Source organism: Anoplolepis gracilipes, chromosome 1 (assembly GCF_047496725.1).
Source record: "Anoplolepis gracilipes chromosome 1, ASM4749672v1, whole genome shotgun sequence".
Taxonomy (NCBI): domain Eukaryota; kingdom Metazoa; phylum Arthropoda; class Insecta; order Hymenoptera; family Formicidae; genus Anoplolepis; species Anoplolepis gracilipes.
In genome coordinates this window covers 9,949,826-9,970,329 of record NC_132970.1, presented here as the reverse complement: position 1 = coordinate 9,970,329, position 20,504 = coordinate 9,949,826, and the positions used below count along the sequence as shown (strand labels likewise).

Here is a 20,504-nt window from a genome sequence, read left to right as displayed (position 1 = left end):
GTTAGAGTCACACGTCAAATATCAGTGCGATACAAAGATCTTTAATTTGACATGTGTTGGGTGAATCTTTTTCCTGTAAGCATTTTTTAATTAATTTTATTTTTATTTTTTATATACTAACTAGTCAACAAAGTATCAATTTGTCGTCAAGTATTTTTTGATGTTAATTTTTTGTATTAGACTCAATTTTCCATCACCTTTAAACTGCTGGCACGCTTCGCGGCCAGGAAACCTACGAGAAATGCTTGACGAAGGAATTGGAAAAATTGGAAAAAGTCATTCTTTTTAAAAAAAAGCATTTGCTTACTAACAACATTAAGAATGTGATCGAATATTTAAATTGGTGACATTATTTATACAGTTGAAAAAGCGTTCATTGTGATTTCGATAATTTAGCGACCAGTTTAATTTTTGTCATCAGTTCTTATTGTAATCTGATGGCTTGTTTATTATTGTTGAGTGGTTTGACCTTATGATTATGACTTTCGTTATCTGATTGCACATTATTTGCGTGTTTGTATGTGTTGCGCTGAAGAGGATCCGAATAAGGATCGAAACGTTCGCGCATCTTGTAAGTCTTCATAATTTTATGTATAGGACAATTAATTCATTAGTATATGAATTATTAATATACTTTTCCGACACATTAATGTTTTTGAGAGTTTAATCTATATCGCTAATCAAAGCTACTCGCTCCTATTGCCTTTTATTTATCTCGTTGTTTAAATATAAAGAATCATACAGAGTGACAAAATAGTTAAGTATTAAAAACATTAATTTAATAAAATATTAAAGAAACCGATAGAGATAGCAAAATTAATTAAATTTTTTATTATAATATTGTATATACAGAATATCATTTATAATTATATATAGTTATAGTAATAAAACTCACCTTTTAAGTACGTATTTAATCTTTCTCCTAACAAGATAATGGACTTCCTACGAGATAAAATGGTATCTCTGTATCCTATTGTCGTACAGAGATATCGAACATTCCACGAATTGTGCAATTGTGGAGCTAGAACTTTAATTACTAAGGCATATTTTTCAAATTTGGAGTAATAAAAGATTTCAAAGTGGATTTTAAAATGTACTTTAAATGTGATGTAGTCAAGATGTTGAGGAATACAAAATGAAAGATTGATTTAATAAAATAAGAATAAGAAATATTTATATACAAATATTAATTAAAAATTTATTGGTTTTTATACAAAAATATATTAATTGCGTTAAATTTCCTTTAAGTTTATTGTTATGAAACATGAACAATCATGTATTAATGTATCAATCCTATTACGTGAAATGTTTAATAAAATACTGAATATTTGCTAAAATAACAAATTCTAATACATGGTGCTTGTGAAATTTTATATATACAACTTTTAAATCATGTGCAGCTACTTAAATATGATCTTATTAATATTTTAAGTTTTATTCATCTGGTGAAATATTTTATTACATTGAAATATTTTATTACAAACATAACGTTATTTAAAACTTATTCATAAATACCGTTCTATATTTGTAGAAGTTGTTAGTTGTTTTTTTTTGTTTAATATCATCAAACAGTATATTATTAATATGCTAACAAAGACTTTTAATTTCAAGAATCAGGATATCACCGATAACAATACAAGCAGAAAAGAAATCATCAAGACTATAATGGTTGGCATTTTATGCGTACCATTACTACATCTTGAATTATCAAATCCTCGCGGCATCCTTACATTTTCATTCTCTGATATCCAATTCAGATAGTAAAAGATGTCTGTATACACTCCAGGGAGCTTTGGCCTCCCGCAACCAATGCCGAAAGAAACGATACCGGTTAAAATACCATTGCAGACCATCCCACCGCCAGAATCAGCCTGGAACGTTCGAAAAAAAAAACAAAGTATACAGTAAGATAATTTACAAATTACATACATTATAAATGAGAGAATGAGCATTACATGGCACGCGTCTCTTCCTCCTTCCAGGTAGCCGGCGCAAAACATTCCCGCTGGCAAATCTGTTTCGTTTACAACTAGTTCGCGACATTCTGTTATTGATCGAATGGGCAGATCTACATACATTAAGTTATTGGATACTCTCCAATACTGAAATATTTTTTCTAGTTGAAAATAATTGTTCAACAATTTAAGAAATCACCGCATATATATACTCACCTTGTTTCTAATACCGAATCCTGACACTTGACAGAGAGTTTCCGGTACAATGGGGTTTATCGGTAAAGGAACACTATAAACTTCTGGAGTGAATTCAAAGGGTGCCGATAGCTATGAAAACCAAACATGTATTATTATTTGTATTTTAAAAGTCACGAGAACATTAAATCAGATTGTAAAACGATATAACATAATCGTACTTGTAAAACGGCAACATCGTTTTGTAAAGTATTCAAAATAAACTCCGGATGAATTCTAAATTCTGTCACACCCCTCTCTTGTCTTGTCGCAGTATTCTCATTTAGCTTTAGCACTCCTCCGACCACGATAATCTCCCGTGGTGAAATAAGGGTACCATTGCTATATAATTAATTAGTAGTATTACTTCAATTTCACTATAATTTATGATTAATATTAAATACTCTTTTTAAGCTCATACATTAACGTACATGAATAGATTTATTGATTATTCAATGTTTCGCTATAAAAATATTGTACTAAAAGAAGATTAGTATATAGATAAAATATGTAAAATATATAAAATAGATTAAAATATATTAAATTAATCATCATTAATTTGTCATAAAATTTTGTATTTCCTACAATGTGCAAAGTTAGTACAGAGAAAATGAAAGAAACGCAAAGTCCACAACGGTTTTAAAAATAATATAATAATCTATAAGCGTGTATATTTAAAATTTCGTCGATGATTAAGATAGTTATTTAAAATTTCACTGGGTTATACATACCGATACATACAGTGCGCTGCAGTAAGTACCGATTTGATGCTAATAATGCTTCCGCCACAGAAATGGTGTCCAATCCTAGTATGCATCAGAGAAACCTGAGAAGATGTTTACCTCTCAGATTCATGTTAAATTAATAAGGTAGGTAAATATTACCTGATGAGGAAATTGTCTAGAAGCTGCCTTTGTCCCATTAATTATACGGCTATTTAAATTAAGCCGCATTGACTTCACATTATGATAGGTAGAAATTTCTATGAAACTTGTCGAGCCTGATGCATAAATTATTGTTATTATTACCATTAACAATGCATATGACTTCGTGCTGTGTCTATCGCCAAATAAAATTTAAATTATTTAACAGCAAAAGGATTCATTGATAGAACAGAATTCATAACAATTTCAAATTATATTGCAATGCATGAATTATTTAATGCATTACTCGCCGCGGGCGTATAAACTACGTTCTGGAGTATATGGTCGGCGGTAATTATCGGCCAGTTAAGTGAAAAATTAATTAACCGTTGTAATTTTACCCAAGCGTTAGTAATCCCCTATCAATCTCACTCTCATTGTGCAGTACTTTGCGCATATTTTGATTCAATTATACATATTAATGTAGTATGCTAAAATTATCTCTCATCGTGGTCCACAGCAAAATCTCATTGGTTTTCAAAAACGGAAATAATCAGAAACATTGCTTTTTAGCGATTCACAAATTCTAAATCACTTGTACACGTTGGTGCAGTTAGGTATAGAGCTTTTTTCACACTTACCATGAAGACACGAAAACGTAAGAAACACCAGTGTCAGAAATAACACAGACCGCATTGTTTTTCATTCACAAAAATTCACTTAGTCGTTGTCGAAGAGCAACTGTTCCTTATATATGGCAGTGTATGAAGAAATTTGTTATCAGATTGATGCTAAGCATAGGTGTTTATCGTAGTTATGTTATCGGTTATCCGTTACTATTTTCGATTGAGATCCACATTGATCAATATAACATTTTTCTCCGTATGTATTCGTGCAATCTCCTGTTTTATTGTTATCATATTTTGAATTTTTTTTCAACTGTTTTACAATTGTTATAACGTTACATCACCGAAACTTGCAGTTACATTGCAGAAACATTGCAAGTTTCAATGTAATATTGCATAAACATTACAGAGACATACAATTGAAATATTTCATCGAAATGATCCAGCAATATTGCAGAAACTTTTTGCGTAAACCGCGGCGCTGCGTGCGCTAAGTTTTATAATGCGTCGTCTGTTCAGTGTTCAGTGGCGCATGCATAATATGTCAACGCGGTATAGGTTATCATATTCGTTTTCCTCTTTTGCTGGGGATCGATCACGTAATTTTCTTCAAGTAAAAACATGAATAATGAAAAATTTCATTATTCTGATTGGTTAATTTTAACAATTTTCATTTAAGAGAAAGGAATTACATGATCGATCCCCTCTGATTACATATTTTGATAAAATACGAGGGAAACAATTTACAAGGAGAAAGAAAAATTAAATAAAAATTTTACTTTTTTATCAAATTATTGATTTAGATAAAATGTCTTTGTTTGAAGGTCTAATAATATGTTGTAAGTTATAGCAATAACGTGGCTTTATTTTTTGGTTCAGTAAAACCATTGTGACAAATCTTTAGATTGAAACTGTTATAATAAATATTTGATATTATTATAACAATTTATATTAAGATTGGAGGACGAAGCTACGCAACACTTTTGGTTTGATTTTATTTATTGGTTCTGTAAATAAGGATAAAAAAGGTAAATAAAAATGTTATATTCTTTTATCTAATATGCTATTTATCTAAGATGCTTTCCAGCAACGAACAGTCACACACTGTGTGACACAACGTTACACAATGTCGACTTATAACTGGAACACTTCTTTTATACAATATATATATATATATATATATATACATATTATACTTTTTATTTTTTCAGATTAATATTTTGAAACTGATGAGTGAAAGCAATCCACATGTAATCCTAATGAAAAAAGACCTATCAATTTGAAGTCAATTCGATAGGCCATTTTCACTGGGATGATGCGCAACACGATAAAAAAGTTACTAACAAATTCTCTAGCTCAAACATTCAACTGGGCTGGAAGAAAAACTAAATGTAGCTTTAAAGATTTGAGACTAGCAAGTATTCTCCTATGTAAGTTCATTTTATAATATAATTGTACAATTAGTATTTCTAATATACATTTTTTTGTATTATACAAACTGTTCGTATATCAGTGCACAATCAAATAACTGATGCAGAAATCAGTAATTTGATAGCAATAGTTTGATAGCATGGCTTGCTCAAGGCATTCTAAGAACTCAAGGAGAAAATAAGTATGTTTATTATTTATAACCAAATATCATGAATTATTTTTTTATAACAAATTTAGTTGGAAGAACTAGTACACATTGGTACACACTAAAATTATTGTACACAAATTTATAACAACAAATAATTAAAACAGTTAATTAATAATTAAGAGAATTTATATTGTTTAATATAAATAATAATAATAATACACCTACTATTATATCTTAATGTTTTAATTACTTGTTTTTATATTGTGTGTAGAATAATTTTACTAGTGCACCAGGGAGTCTATTCTGTAACTTTAAAACGCATGTGTCATAGTTACAACACATGCGTTAAATAATTCGTAACGCATATTTTTCATTTTCGTATTCCATAAATATATTTTAACGCATAACATTACGAAGTTAACGTTATACTTGCGTTGTGCAATTTATTACTAGAAATTTGTATTCTCTAAGATTTCATAACGCACTTTAAACGCGTTTGCTTGCATTATGTAAAGTAACGCTAACGCAAGACATTGAACCGCGTTATACGTTTAAAATAATCACGTTACATTAAGTGATCACAAAAGTAAGTATTTATTAAATTAAAAACATGTTATTTTATATAATTTAAATATTTATTATTATTTATAATTATTATTTATAATAAAAGTATTATATTTTTATTTATTAATTTAATCATTTTATTTATATTTATTTTAGTAATTATTTACTATAGGGGAGGCAGCTCCAATGACCTTGATCTTGACATATGTTGTCAAGGTCACTGTTCTGAGTAATGTTCAAAAGGTTTTAGCAGTCGCTCGTTATTTCTTAAAAAAGTTATCAACAAAGAAAGTTCATAATAGGACATAATTTTCACACCTCATATATATATTTAATAAAGCGAGTTTATTTATTTAGGTGTATTAAATCAATCGCGTGAGCGGAGTGATACATTCATGTAATGAAAAATTACTTTAAGGAACACCTCGCCAATGACGATCTTGATATATCTTGTGGAAGATGCACTCCTAAGCAACGCGTGCTTTGAATTTTGCATGGAATAATATAAATATGGACCAAGAAATATTTTCATAACACACGCACGCACGCACGCACGCACGCACGCACGCACGCACGCACGCACGCACGCACGCACGCACGCACATGTGAACTTTGCTTTGCTTGCAACTTATATGCGAAGCGAGGTGGACGAGGTGGATGCGGGAGGGGGGCGAAGGCCCCCTTGCACCCCCCCCCCGTGTGTGTGTATGTGTATGTGTATAGACTGTATCCTGTCGTATTGTTGTTCACTCCCAGATAACATACGATGTTCTATGAATATTCTTATATAATGCAAATGTTCTTAATTTCGGAATATTCCTATTGAATATTATATAAATATACATAGAATATTCCCAGATAGCACACGATATTCTATAAATATTCTTATAATGCAAAATTCTTAATTTCAGAATATTTGAATTACATATTATATAAATGTTCATAGAATATTATAATAAGAATTGGATTATTTGTAATAAAGAAGGACGTTCTCAGAATATTTGCCGAGTTTATTTGCACATTGTTTTGTGCACATGCGCGTTTATTATCTTTATTATGATACACTTCGACTTGATACCGGTCTTCTCTGCCGTGCTGCATATCCATGCATTTTCGTGTTGCTTCGTACTAAACTTTTAATCAGATTTTAATCAGAGGTAAGTGTTTTTTCACTTTTATTAATTTTATTATATAAAATTAAATAAGGTTTAAGAATATTTATATATTTTTTTACATAATTAATAGGATAAAACATTTCAGAAAATTTAAGGTTACATTTTTACCTTAACAGCACAAATGTTCAAAAAACGTTCAAGGAACATCCATAGAATGTTATAACATTCTGTGGATGTTCTCTGAACATCTTTCGAACATTTAATAAAGTCACGCATAAAATATTTCTTTTTATTAATTGTAGCACAAATAAAAGAAAACTTGTCGCAGTCATAAGAAAAGAGGAACGTGAGACGCTTTTATTGTAATTAAGAATTAATTAAGAATAAATAAAATAGTTTACTTGTGAAATTAAAAATGAAACGTACGTCTAAGGCTACTTTGTATAGAAAAATAAAAAGAGGAACAGCTGCATGCTTAAAGTTATCACAAGATTGTTCCTTTGATAATAACGATTTATTATTAACATCGAATAGCAATAATAAAAATGTACTTAATGCAATGGCAGAAAATGTAGAAGATTTAGAATATATTGATGATAATGATGGATTACATTCTTCTACGAATGTGGACTGTTTTGATGATTTTAATTTGTATGATTCGAGTAGCCAATCTTGTGATAATTCTAATGATGTTATTAATTGTAATAATCCAAATTTGGAACACACTATTATAGAAGATAATGCTCAAGATAATTTTAGTAACAGACTGAGATTATGGGCAGTATCTCATAAAATTCCACATAACGCTTTAAAAAGCCTATTAAAATTATTACAATCAATTCCAAATATTAATTTACCTCAAGATCCTAGGACATTACTATGTACTCTTCGATACATATTTTCCAAATCTGTAGCACCAGGAATTTATTCACATATTGGGATTAAAAATGTAGTTGAAAAACTTATTAATTTCTTAGATAACAAACCAGAAAGAATTAATTTACTAATTAACATTGACGGTTTGCCTATTAGTAAATGTTCAAGTAGTCAATTATATCCTATTTTATGCTCATTAGCTGAATATCCACAAAATGTTTCTGTTATTGGTATATATCATGGTTATGAGAAACCTAAAAATACTAATGATTTTTTATCAGACTTTGTTATAGAAGCTATAGAATTATCACAACAAAGTTTTATATATAACAATCATAATATACCATTTTTAATCAAAGCATTTATTTGTGATGCTCCAGCTAAATCCTTTATTACTTATTAAAAAAGGTCATATTGGATTCTTCTCATGTACCAAATGTATGCAGAAAGGAAAATATGTAAAAGGAAGAGTTGTTTTTCCTAAGATTAATTGTAAGAAAAGAACAAATGAAAATTTTTATGATAAAATTCAACCTGAACATCATTTAGGAAAATCAATTTTAGAAAATATACCTAACATTGATATAGTTAACAACTTTCCTCTTGACTACATGCATTTAATATGTTTAGGTGTTGTAAAAAAGATTATTTTGAATATATGGCTTTTTGGACCTGCTGCACATAAATTATCAAAAACACAGATAGAAGAAATTTCAAATTATCTTATTCAGATAAAATCTTGTATCCCATCCGATTTTGCAAGAAAAATACGTTCTTTAAATGAATGTAAACGTTGGAAAGCAACTGAATTCAGATTTTTTTTATTATATTGTGGTCCAATTATTTTAAAAAATATTTTACCATTTGATAAATATTTACATTTTTTATCTTTACATGCTGCTGTTAGAATTCTAATTAATCTTGAATCTTGCGCAAAATATCTAGATTATACACAATCATTATTACAATATTTTATAAAACAATTTATAGTTATTTACGGAGAAGAATATATTTCACACAATGTACATGGATTAATTCATATTGTTGATGATAGTAGAATTTTTGGAAATTTAGATTGTTATAGTGCATTTCCTTTTGAAAATTATTTACAATATTTAAAAAAATGTGTTAGAAAACCTGATGCTCCATTAGTACAAATTATAAATCGCATTCAAGAATCACAAAATGTATTAATAATTAAACCACAAGAAAAAATACAGTTGCAAGTAGAACAAGAACATTGTGCGGGTCCTTTACTAGCAGGAAATTTTTCTGTTCAATATAGAAAGCTAATCATAAATAATAATATTTCATTCAGTTTACGTTTTGGAGATAATTGTTGTTATCTCAAAGATAAAAGTATTATATTAATAGAAAATTTTGTACAACAAGAAGATAACTATTATATAATTGGAAGGAAATTTATTAATATAACAGATTTTATTGATGAACCATTTAAATCTTCAATTTTAGATATATATTTAGTATATAATCTTAGTGAATTATTAATGTGGTCAGTGAACGAAATTGAAAACAAATTTATAATTCTTCCATATAATGATGTTCATGTTGTGTTACCTCTTATTCATACGTTTTGTTAATAATCTGTATGTAGTAGGGCCAGTTTCATTATAGTAGGGTAATATAGGTATATATAGTAAGGTAAAGTTTACATTTACAATAAGATTTCTGTGCTTTACAGTTTGTAATTCTTAAATTTAATCGGTCAATTAATCGGAGATAGTGAAACTAGCTCTTATTGTGTATGTTATGATTTACTTATGCTAACTAAAATTTATATATTATACATATTTTACGTTAATACTCATATAGATTAAGATAAGAACATATATGTAGAATTAAGTTATAATGGAGTGGACTGTAGTACATTTTGTGGATGAAGTATGGTTGAAGCTATACCAATAGTATGGTTGCAAGATAATAATGTATGTTATTGGCCGCCATATACTGGCAAAAGATTAAACCATGCTATTACTATTTGTGAGGAGCCAGTATTTGCAACTTGGCAATTATTTAAAATTCGACAATTGGGAAATGGACGTACTTATGGTAATTATAATGCATTCCGTGAAAGAAATAAACCTTGTTTATCATATTTATTTTATATTTGGTTATACGTATATATGTACTATGTATATTATTTATTACAGACAATTTGTTGAAAGCAAAAGCAAAGGCCTCTGTAGCAGAGGATACATCAGATCTTGCATTCGATCTTGATGGCAAAAAAATCCCAAAGAAAAAAAAATATATTTATAATACAAATGAAACACAAAGTGCATTGTCTGAAAGTTCATCTGATAGTGATGAAATAGCAACCTCTGTACAATTTCCTGCTTTGCGTGAGTATATAGTATTTTTTATTTAATTAATTTCGGTAGAAAAAAACATCGAAAATAATTTTTTAATTTAACAATTTTTCAATACTGTAATTTTATATTTTAGAAACAAAAACTAACGTGTGTAAAAACACAGAATCATCAACGTCTAAGAATAAAAATTCAACAACTATTATCAAAAAGATAGAAACTACAATCGATAAACCAACCAAATCTAATAATGTTAAAAATATATTACCTGAAGATACAATAAAAACAGTTCAAACTTATAGCAATCAAAGTGATAAGACAGATAAATGATTTTTAATTTTTAATTATTAATACTGAATATAATGCTAAATATTGTAAAAATTAACGATTCTGTGTATATAAATTTTAAATATTCTATTCTAGATGCTGAATTTAAAAGGCAAGTTCTGCGTCAATTACAAATTATTAATTTAAGACAAACTCAAATGTTTGAAGATATACAAAAAATTATGATGACTAAAAATGTTATGCAAGATGATAAAACATTAACAAAAAATAAAACGAAGAAAATATCTTTAACAAATTTACTTTTCCTTTAAAAACTATAAGCGAACTTGATACAGTAGAAGAGTTTTTAAGTGATGAAAATAATTCTAATCTGTTTGTAAGTAATAAGAAAATGAAATAAAATTAATTTTATTTTATCTCTGATATTTAATACAATATTTTATAAATTTTTATAAATTTTCATAATTTTTGTTCTCTAAATACAAAAAGCTTTTAAATTTACATTATGTCAAATTTTTTAGAAATTATAAGTTAAATATAAAAAAATATCTTTTTTTTAGCAACTTTTACTTTATTTTTTATTTATAGATTTCATAAACAGTCTACACACTTTTATATAGATTTTTATGTCTGAAAGCATAATCTTTTATCTTTAAAATGTATACTTATTAATTTTGTAATGCAATTTTTAAGGATTGTATAAACATATGACAAATGTGTAATCATCGTTGATCTACAGAAAAACTTATATTAGGTTTTCAATATTTTTAAAAATGTTTACAACTGCTTTCTAATATGAGAAAATAAAAGATGAAAAAATATATGTATTCAAGTTTACAATGAAAAGTTTTTTTTCTCACATTTAACTCTCATAGTTATCTCAAAAATTTGTAAATATTTGTGAGATGCAAATGTAAAGGCTGGATTCAAATGCAAGAATCTAAGTGAAATAACATGTATTGCATATCAGAGGCAAAATTATTGTATCATATATGATTAAAACAATTTTTATCTTTATCATAGTATATAATAATTTTACATTTAGGTACAGGAGTTAACAAAAATTGGTGGATTTACGTACAAGCATATGGTAAAAAGAATAATGTCTAAATTATTTTCCAATGAAATAGCAGAAGGCTATAGCTGGATTGGATTCAAAGGAAAAAATAAGTTCTCTCTTCTACGTATTGCAGCTGTTATAATAAGTAAGTATTACACACATATATGTACATACATGCACACACGCGCATGTGCGTGTATATTATACTAATGATCCACAATAATTGAATCCTTGTTATGTATAAAAAATTATTCTGACATATCAATTGGATATCAAATACAGATTCTAGAAAGTTTATATACTAATTGCAATGGTTATTGAAGTAACATCTATGCACTCAAAAAGACTTAATTAATGTGGATCAATATGCTAAGTATAAATAATTAATATAATTTTAGTTATTTAATTATTTAAATATTCTATTCCAGCGGCAGTGCAAAAAACACATAGCTCAATCATGCTGTGTGACATTGAAGCAGTTATAAAAGCATGGCTTGTTAAAGCAAAGTTTAGAAATACTAAAAAGGCGATGTAATCCAATTCATTTATTATGATTTATAATAATGGTCACATCAAGAATAAAATGAAATTTTAAGAATACGATAAAACATTAATTTTATTTTAAGGAACAAAAGTTAATTAATTTTAGTAATTAAGTAAATTAATTAATTAAAATTAATTTATTTGTTTATTTAAAATAATTAATTAATTAATTAGATTCTTTTCAACACTTTTGTGATTCTTTAATTTTGTTGCAAAGCGTATCTCTCAACTTTATTATTTTTTTTTAAAGTAATTTTTTTCATTATTTTAAAAGAGTGCAATATTATCAATTCATTTAATATTTGAGTTTAATTTTAGTATTTTAGTTTAGTATTCTTAGTATTTCTTTAATAATTCTTATTTTATAATATTTGTTACAAAGATTTACATATAAAAATTAATTTAATATTAATATTTATATAACGTTTTTTTTTACTAAGAGATATGTACAATAAAAAATTTTAAATTTATAATTGTTTTAAACTTGATTACAAATTTTACTCCTAATAAACAAAAATTGACATTACTTAAAATATTTCATATACACTATGTATTTATTATCTATTAAGCATAAATATATAATTCTGTATATTTGTGTGTATATAGTGTATAATTGCAATTAGACTATGGATGTTTATACGAATACATATATATTTTGATAGAAAAAAAGATAGAAAATGGATATATATCCTATAGAAATTTGCTAGGGAAATGGAACGAATTAATGACGGGCATTGTACGTACTCTATAGAAGTACATAGCTTGCGATCGTTTATTCCCATATATATGTATAACATATATTATAAATTTTATTTTTCCAATAGTTTCCAATAGGAATGAAAATAGGCAGAATGTCCTATGAATATTTCGTAAATATTCCTAAAATCTGTTTTACATATTACAAGAATATTTCAAAGAATATTTTGTAAATGTATTCCGCATATTATAAATAGTCTCATTTTATTATTCTCTGCATATTTATATAATGTTCTTTTCATTATATCAGTACATTCTTAGAATATTCTAATATTCTCGAAAAATATTTATAGAATCTTTATAGAATATGTTTGTGCTAAAGAGTATGGTCGTAAAGAGGATCATTTTAATCATTATTTAGCAGAGTTTATATTTAAAAAAAGATTTGATTTTGAAAAACGATTATATGCTTTTTTCGAAGTAATAGCTATTAAGTATCCTCAAAGTGAAAATGTAAATGAATAATGAAATAAACTAAATAAAATTATACAATACACAATATAAGATATTATATAAGTACTCCTATGAACGAATAATAATATTCTATTTGTCAAACTTTCTTTATTAATAACTTTTTAAGAAATAACGAGCGACGGCTAAGGGTACGTCCCGATGGAGAAAAAAATAGCGGAACGGAATAATAACGGAAAAGAAATTAGATGGAAGGCTAACCAATCAGAATGATTTCGTTCCGCTTTTTCATGATTGGGTTCTCTATGGCAAAATATTTAACGGAACGGAATTAACGGAAATGATACATAATCGTTATTCCTGTAACGCTGTAACCTGTAATTATATTTGTCGTAGTTTAATGCGGAAAAAAATATGATGAGGAGATTTGAGGAAAATTGTTTAGAATAATAATATTGTTAAAATTATTATTAACATATTATTATTATTATTGTTAATATTATTATTATTATTATATTATTATAATATTGTTAATTAATAATAATATCGTTTAGAATAATAATTAATAATAATTAATATTTTTGTTACCCAGTGTATAATAATACTTTACCATATTTGTGTAAAATATTTGCTCGATGAATTATAAATTCACTTAATAAATTATGAATATAGGAATGGCGGGTTATGTGTCAATTTTATTTTTGTTTTCAGAAATTCCGTTCCGTCAAATATTTTGCCATGGGAAACTCAGTCATGAAAAAGCGGAACGGAATCATTCTGATTGGTTAGCCTTCCATCTAGTTTCTTTTCCGTTATTAATTCGTTCCGCTATTTCCTTCTCCATCGGGACGCACCCTAAAACCTTTTGAACATTACTCAGGACAGTGACCTTGACAACATATGTCAAGATCAAGATCATTGGAGCTGTAAGTAAATAATTACATTTATTTTTTTCTAAAACATTTATTTTTATTACAGATATTTATAAAAGACCTAAAAAAATAAGAATATAAGAGATAAATAAGATGCGCACTTTTATCGCGATAACGTTTTGTAAATATTTGACATATGTCACTCTTACGATTACTAAGGCCTGTTCTACAATAGCTGTCGTAAGTCGGATGTCGGAAGAGTTGACCAATCACAGTTGACTTTAGAAAAGAATAATCGAATATGATTGGGTAACTCTTACGACATCCGACTTACGACAACTATTGTAGAACCGGCCTAAACAACATAAACAAAGACAATTATAAAACATCACGATTTTTTCCTAGATTTTTGGTTATTTGCGTTATATTTCCGAAGATGTCCGAAGATGAGACAACTCATAACGCAATGTACAAACATAGCTTACAGAATACAATTTTTGGCTGACGTGCGTTACGAGATAACACATTTGTCGTTAGCAAATATATAACGCAAAAAGTTACAGAATACAACCCTAGTACACACTAGTGCTTGCTAACTGAATTCGTTATTATTTGTTTCAATTAAAATAAGTATAATTAATATGATTATTTATTCATTTCTAGGCATACGTGTGCAACCTCAAATGCCATGATTGTAGAATAATATATCTACTGAAGAAGAAATATTATTGCAACATTTTTTAACAATGCCTAAATTTTTACAATATAAAATTATAGAGTGCAATGAATATTAATATTAAAATGTTGCGTATTAACGTACTATGTAATGTATCTTAAAAAATATTAAAATATGTTTAGTGCATTGTTTTGTAACATTATATAAATTTTAAATTATATTATTATAATATTAATTCTAAATAATTATTACAATATTAATTCTAAAATAAAAATGTATAAACAACTCATTAAATTGCTTTTACTTTTTTAAAAATATATAATTACGATGAAAGGCAGTAATTTTACATGTTGCTACACACATGTCATACACTTACGAATATTTTAAATTTTAATGAGTAAATATATATTATATACATATATGTATTAGGTATCAGAGATAAACATATAACTTATTAATATTATAATTAAAAGTAATATTTTTATAGTCATTTCTCACCTGTGTGATACCATCTATATGTATTCACAATATTATTTATACATTGGAATTTGAAGTTCAGTACATATATGACATGTCGATGGCAATGTGTGGAATTACTACTTTTCACTGTAATGTTGATATTTTATTGCAATGTTTCTGAGGTCACACATTTCAATGTCGCTGCAATGTTTCATTGCAATATCTTCCAGGGCGGACATTTCAATGTTGTCGCAATCTTGCAACAACATTGCAGAGATATTTCGCAACTTCTATGCAATATTGCAATGTTTCAGTGTAATATCTATGCAATGTTTCTGCAACATTTCCGTGCTGTATGGGATATATCTCATGCAACATTGAAATGTCCGCCCTGGGAGATATTGCAATGAAACATTGCAGCGACATTGAAATGTATGCTTTCAGAAACATTGCAATAAAATATTACAGCAACATTGAAATGTGTGACCTCAGAAACATCCCAGACAGCACAAAGTCGACTAAAAATATTACTAAAACTGGGCATATTTTTGTCAAAGACATTTTTTAGTCGAAGCGTTTAGTCTACGGAAAGTTGACTTAAAGCATATGTATATATATGTATGTGAATGTGTATGCAATCGTACGTATGCGCGTATGTAACGTTGTTAATTAATAATGAATTATTATTAATAATTAAGATAAACATTTTTATCTCAATAAATAATATTAAGAGTCGCAAAACGTGATGAGAAACGTGATGATAGTTCGCGCGCGCACGTGGTCGTAGTCCAGTAGTTGGAGGAATACTAAATTGTCGCTCGTTTGTGTGAACGTGTAGTCGATTTTTTAATTTTTATGTGCTGTGAAAAAGTGTCAGATTGTTAAAGGGCTGAGCGTTTGGTGCAATGTTGCATTTCAAACTTTGTCATATATATGAATCTTTGTCGTATATGTGCATCTCGAATAAGTAGGGAAGGTTATGTGAGTGACTGCTCAATAATGTATGTACATAATTGTTAAGTTTTTGACTGAATTGTGCATTTTACTGTTTAATATGATTTATTTTTAAGGTAATTATCCAGAAGAGCTGCCTTACCTCAGATTTTGATCAAAATAGGCTTATTCGACGTGTTTTGACTCGAAACGAACGAATCTGGCAGAGATAATCGTCGCTCTGCCCCGCGAACCGAGATATTAATTGTTAAAAATGACAGATTTCACGGTTAGGAAATCTGTCATACTGACTGAATCTAGCGATATGAGCATGCGCTGTGGTCACGCGCGCATGCGTTTTAGTAACTTAACAGCACTGCACGAAATTTTAATATGTAAATCCTTTTTAATAATGTAGTTATGTATGTTGCAAACCCATGTGGAATTGTAATACATTGCAAAGTACATGCTTAGATAGGAGTGCATAGGGGGACGGGGCGAAGCCTCGTCCCCATAAAAAAATGTGACAAAACTCGAGAGCGTAGAAACTACCAAGGCTGACAGTACTGTGTGAAACTTTCAATGTAAAATTTTAATTCAACCTATGTCCGAATTCTTACATTATATTTATAATTTTTTATTCATAATCTTACAAAATAAATACTGAATGCATCGATTCATTGAGCTATTTGCCTAGCAGCGCTTCAGTCAAATAGCATTTGCTTAGAAAAATAACATTGAAACTTCCACACAGTACTGTCAGCCTTGATAGTTTCTACGCTCTCAAGTTTTGTTATATTTTTTTATGGGGACGGGGCTTTGCCACGTCCCCCTATGCATTCCCATCTAAGCACTTTGCAATGCATATATGACTCCACATGGGTTTGCAACTTGCACAGCAACATAAAAAAATTTACATATTAAAATTAAAAAGGATTTATTTAAAATTTTATGTAAGTTACTAAAACGCATGCGCGCGTGACCACAGCGCATGCTCATATCGCTAGATTCAGTCAGTATGACAGATTTCCTAACCGTGAAATCTGTCATTTTTAACAAATAATATCTCGGTTCGCGGGGCAGAGCGATGATTATCTCTGCCAGATTCGTTCGTTTCGAATCAAAACGCGTCGAATGAGCCTATTTTGATCAAAATCTGAGATGAGGCAGCTCTTCTGGATAATTATCATTTTTAAATCTGAATATTGACATCCTTTTTATGAAAAAAATTTATTTGCAGATAGTGTATGTACATATATGAATACTTCTCTCTCAGGTACAACTGTTAGCTCATGTAAATAATGATTTTACTAGACAATCATGCATTTTATCGCTTAATTGAAGTGATAATATATCTGGAAATATGTAAATTATTGTGATATTTTCATATAATGTGACGTACTATGTGAAAATGTGAATGACAAAGTCAGATTTTAAGTTCTGTCACTCGTGTGACTGTCAATATATGTAAATATTTTTTTATTGGATAAGTAGATGTCTTGTTGTTTAACTAGACTCGTGGTATTCTAAGAAAAAAATATGTATATCATTATGATACAGATGTACTTGTGTTGTACAATGTAAGAATATGTATAACGAGATTAAAATCTGGGGCTGACATGGTATAATGTGTGATATTCAATATTACCATTAATTGCACAGTTGTGTATATAAATATTGTTAAATTCAACTGAGAGAAATGTTGAGTTATTGATAATTATTGTTTAAAATTAATTATAAAGTCTGATTTAGGCTTTTGTATATGTGTGTACACATCAGATTTAAAATGCATATATAAATGTGATATTGAATTGCTATAATTGACTAAATATTATGTACGTACATTATCGATATTTTCTCTGATGTTATAGATATTTTCTCTAATGTTCTTATGGATGTGTCTGTTTAATGCTTATCAATCTGGATTTTATAACACAAGTTACTACAACAGATGTCAGATTTGTGAGGTTCAATGCATGTTTACTAGGGTAGATAGGACTGCTAATAATCAGATGAGTACAAATACACAAACTTATACTTAATTATAAAATTTTAAATGAATATATACATGTACTTTATGATTTAATTATATATAAATATAATTATATATTATATTATATTTATTAATATAATATAATTATATATGTATTATGTAAATATATTTGTGTTCATACACATATTAAAATAAGTTATTGTATATGATAAATATTCAATTTCTTTATGTAACATGTAAAGATTGAATTAATATTTAATCTTAGACTTCTAATTAAATTTATCACATGTATTTATTTATTAACGTTGTAGATTAATGTTATATTATGTTATATTATATTAATGTTACTGATATGATATATATTAAAATCAGCGCAGTTATATATTTTAAAATCATTTTCTTTATGAATTAGTAATAATTAATTAATCTTTGAAAAGATAATTAAAACTGATAACAATTAATTGATAATTAATATTAAATTAAAAATAATTCATTAAATTTTAACATGCGTTATAAATAATTTTGAGTGTCCAATTTTAATATATGGATTTAAATGTAATAATTCTGATTTAATAATATAATGGTTTCAAATATACAGAATTTAGCTTGTGTTTTATGTTTTGTTTCAGGAACTTGAAAATATTGGTTTTAGCAGATACCTCTTAGTGTTACGAACAAGATGGTAAATCCTTGTCAGTAGACGGTAATAGGTGTTAAATGGAGGATACGCCAGACATAACATATTAATATGTATAAACATATGAAGCATGATTTAAAAAGTTGTTTAAATTTTGAACCGAAAATTCTTCTAATACACTTTTTTTTATCTAAAAAGAAATTTATTTATAAATTTTGAACTGAGTCGGAATCGTTTTCAAAAAATTCTAATGTAAATTTACGGGAGGGTCCCGTTAGCACACATCCCGATAGCACACAACCACACATATTGACCGATGCCTAGGGTAACCAGCACGGTTAGCCAATCAGAAGGTTCAATTGTTCATTGGCCAATTAGCATTGTGCGCTATCGGATCCCGTCCAAATTTACAAGCATTAAATTATTTGACAATTAAAAAAATTTTTTATAGAAGACCTAATTAAATGTGCCTTCAAATTTTTGTGTGTTAAAAAAAAAGAGAGAGAGACAGAAAAAAGAAGAATAGGATATAGTAATGCGGGGAATGCAATTCTGAAAAATATTCTTATATTCAACGTGTTACTTTCCTAATGTTGATTAGTTACGGTTTCGCTTTTTGCCGTGCAGTAAGTATTTTCGCATCGTATAGGAAAAAGTTTTTAGCTGATATTACATTTGTAATACAAAAAATTTTTCAAATATATTGGTTGCAGAATAAAGAAATTCTCTATAAATTTTTTTATAATTCAAACTGAGACACCCTATATGACTGTTTTTTTCTACATTGCCTACTGCATACACGACATATTTCCTAATTACACGTATATCTCACATATATCTTTATAATTTCTTATCAGAATCAAATCTATTTTTAGGATCAAAATATTAATTTTTTAAATTCTCTCTCTCTCTTTCTATTTTTCCTTATTTTCTTCCTTTTTTCTCCCAACAATAAGTGAAGTATTGAGTAATATTATTAGAAAAGCAAGACGATCATTGGCCACCGGGTCGTTGCACTGCCACATCCTGTGTGCAGGAATCATAAAGGTAACATTTCATAAGCAATAAAAAGCAGCAAAAATATGTGATTTGTTCAATTCAGTAAGTAACTAGTGTAAATTTAATGCAAATGACACATTAATCAATGCAAACTAAAATGCTGCTGATATTTATTGCTCATGAAATATAAAGGCTTGAACACATAAAATGTATAACTTTTGCATAATACATAACATACATGCATAAGAAATTCGATAGGCCGGTATTCATAGTCCGATCTTACATTTAAGATTTTCTCAAGTTTATCTTTAGATACTATATGGATGTTTTCATTGGCCACAAAATATCTAAAGATAAACTTATAAAGATCTTAAATGTAAGATCGGACTATGAATACCGGCCATAGGTTGAATTTCTTATGCATTTGCTTTATGGACCAATCAGTGGCCGGTATTCATAGTCTGTTCTTATTCAAGCTTGTCTTAAGTAAAGTCTTAAAATTCTATTCGGCCATCTGATTGGCTGAACGTCTTAAGTCCACTAAAAATATGTCTTAAGATCTTATATATAAGATCGGACTATGAATACCGACCAATGTCCTTATGTATGTTATGCATTATGCAAAAGTTATTCATTTTATGTACGATAGTCTTAACGCTTGCCGTGCGGTAAGGCCGGGTCTACAATAGCTGTACTAAGCCTTAAGTCGTAAAAAATGAATCAATCATATTCATT

General features: G+C 28.0%; 2 protein-coding genes and 1 long non-coding RNA gene across 12 annotated transcripts; 2 read left to right on the top strand and 1 right to left on the bottom strand.

The window, feature by feature from the left end:
• On the top strand, nucleotides 1–2,065 carry LOC140665418 (uncharacterized). The gene is made up of 3 exons (XR_012046606.1): nucleotides 1–75; nucleotides 1,612–1,904; nucleotides 1,983–2,065. It is a non-coding gene; the product is annotated as an uncharacterized lncRNA (long non-coding RNA).
• LOC140665393 (trypsin-like) lies at nucleotides 1,404–19,167 on the bottom strand. Of its 6 annotated transcripts, none has more exons than XM_072891498.1 (8): nucleotides 18,793–19,167; nucleotides 3,694–3,799; nucleotides 3,074–3,189; nucleotides 2,921–3,015; nucleotides 2,372–2,531; nucleotides 2,172–2,282; nucleotides 1,956–2,102; nucleotides 1,404–1,871 (listed from the first exon to the last, which is right to left on the bottom strand). In XM_072891498.1, exons 2-8 carry the CDS (start codon nucleotides 3,746–3,748, stop codon nucleotides 1,614–1,616), a joined length of 942 nt encoding a protein of 313 aa, XP_072747599.1. In that variant the 5' UTR covers nucleotides 3,749–3,799; nucleotides 18,793–19,167; the 3' UTR covers nucleotides 1,404–1,613. The 6 variants fall into 6 exon arrangements, with proteins under 6 accessions (XP_072747599.1, XP_072747586.1, XP_072747589.1 ...); XM_072891485.1 differs by lacking the exon at nucleotides 18,793–19,167 and adding an exon at nucleotides 16,304–16,458 and having other exon boundaries at nucleotides 3,694–3,954; XM_072891488.1 differs by lacking the exon at nucleotides 18,793–19,167 and adding an exon at nucleotides 16,304–16,458.
• On the top strand, nucleotides 4,550–12,300 carry LOC140665377 (uncharacterized). Of its 5 annotated transcripts, none has more exons than XM_072891455.1 (8): nucleotides 4,550–4,706; nucleotides 4,890–5,108; nucleotides 7,239–9,882; nucleotides 9,984–10,175; nucleotides 10,279–10,452; nucleotides 10,566–10,806; nucleotides 11,476–11,635; nucleotides 11,919–12,300. In XM_072891455.1, exon 3 carries the CDS (start codon nucleotides 8,184–8,186, stop codon nucleotides 9,411–9,413), a length of 1,230 nt encoding a protein of 409 aa, XP_072747556.1. In that variant the 5' UTR covers nucleotides 4,550–4,706; nucleotides 4,890–5,108; nucleotides 7,239–8,183; the 3' UTR covers nucleotides 9,414–9,882; nucleotides 9,984–10,175; nucleotides 10,279–10,452; nucleotides 10,566–10,806; nucleotides 11,476–11,635; nucleotides 11,919–12,300. The 5 variants fall into 5 exon arrangements, with proteins under 5 accessions (XP_072747556.1, XP_072747535.1, XP_072747545.1 ...); XM_072891473.1 differs by lacking the exons at nucleotides 4,550–4,706; nucleotides 4,890–5,108 and adding an exon at nucleotides 6,442–6,978 and having other exon boundaries at nucleotides 7,239–7,298; nucleotides 9,670–9,882; XM_072891464.1 differs by lacking the exons at nucleotides 4,550–4,706; nucleotides 4,890–5,108 and adding an exon at nucleotides 6,443–6,978 and having other exon boundaries at nucleotides 7,239–7,298; nucleotides 9,646–9,882.
• Nucleotides 19,168–20,504: the final 1,337 nt, after the last annotated feature.

What these genes read in the sequence shown, in the direction of transcription:
- LOC140665377 (XM_072891455.1), top strand. Translation starts at nt 8,184, where the DNA reads ATGCTCCAGCTAAATCCTTTATTACTTATTAAAAAAGGTCATATTGGA.
- LOC140665393 (XM_072891498.1), bottom strand. Translation starts at nt 3,748, where the DNA reads ATGCGGTCTGTGTTATTTCTGACACTGGTGTTTCTTACGTTTTCGTGT. An exon ending in CTAGACAATTTCCTCATCAG is followed by an intron (nt 3,016 to 3,073) that starts GTAATATTTACC and finishes ACATCTTCTCAG; the next exon opens with GTTTCTCTGATGCATACTAG. An exon ending in GATTCGGTATTAGAAACAAG is followed by an intron (nt 2,103 to 2,171) that starts GTGAGTATATAT and finishes AAAATATTTCAG; the next exon opens with TATTGGAGAGTATCCAATAA.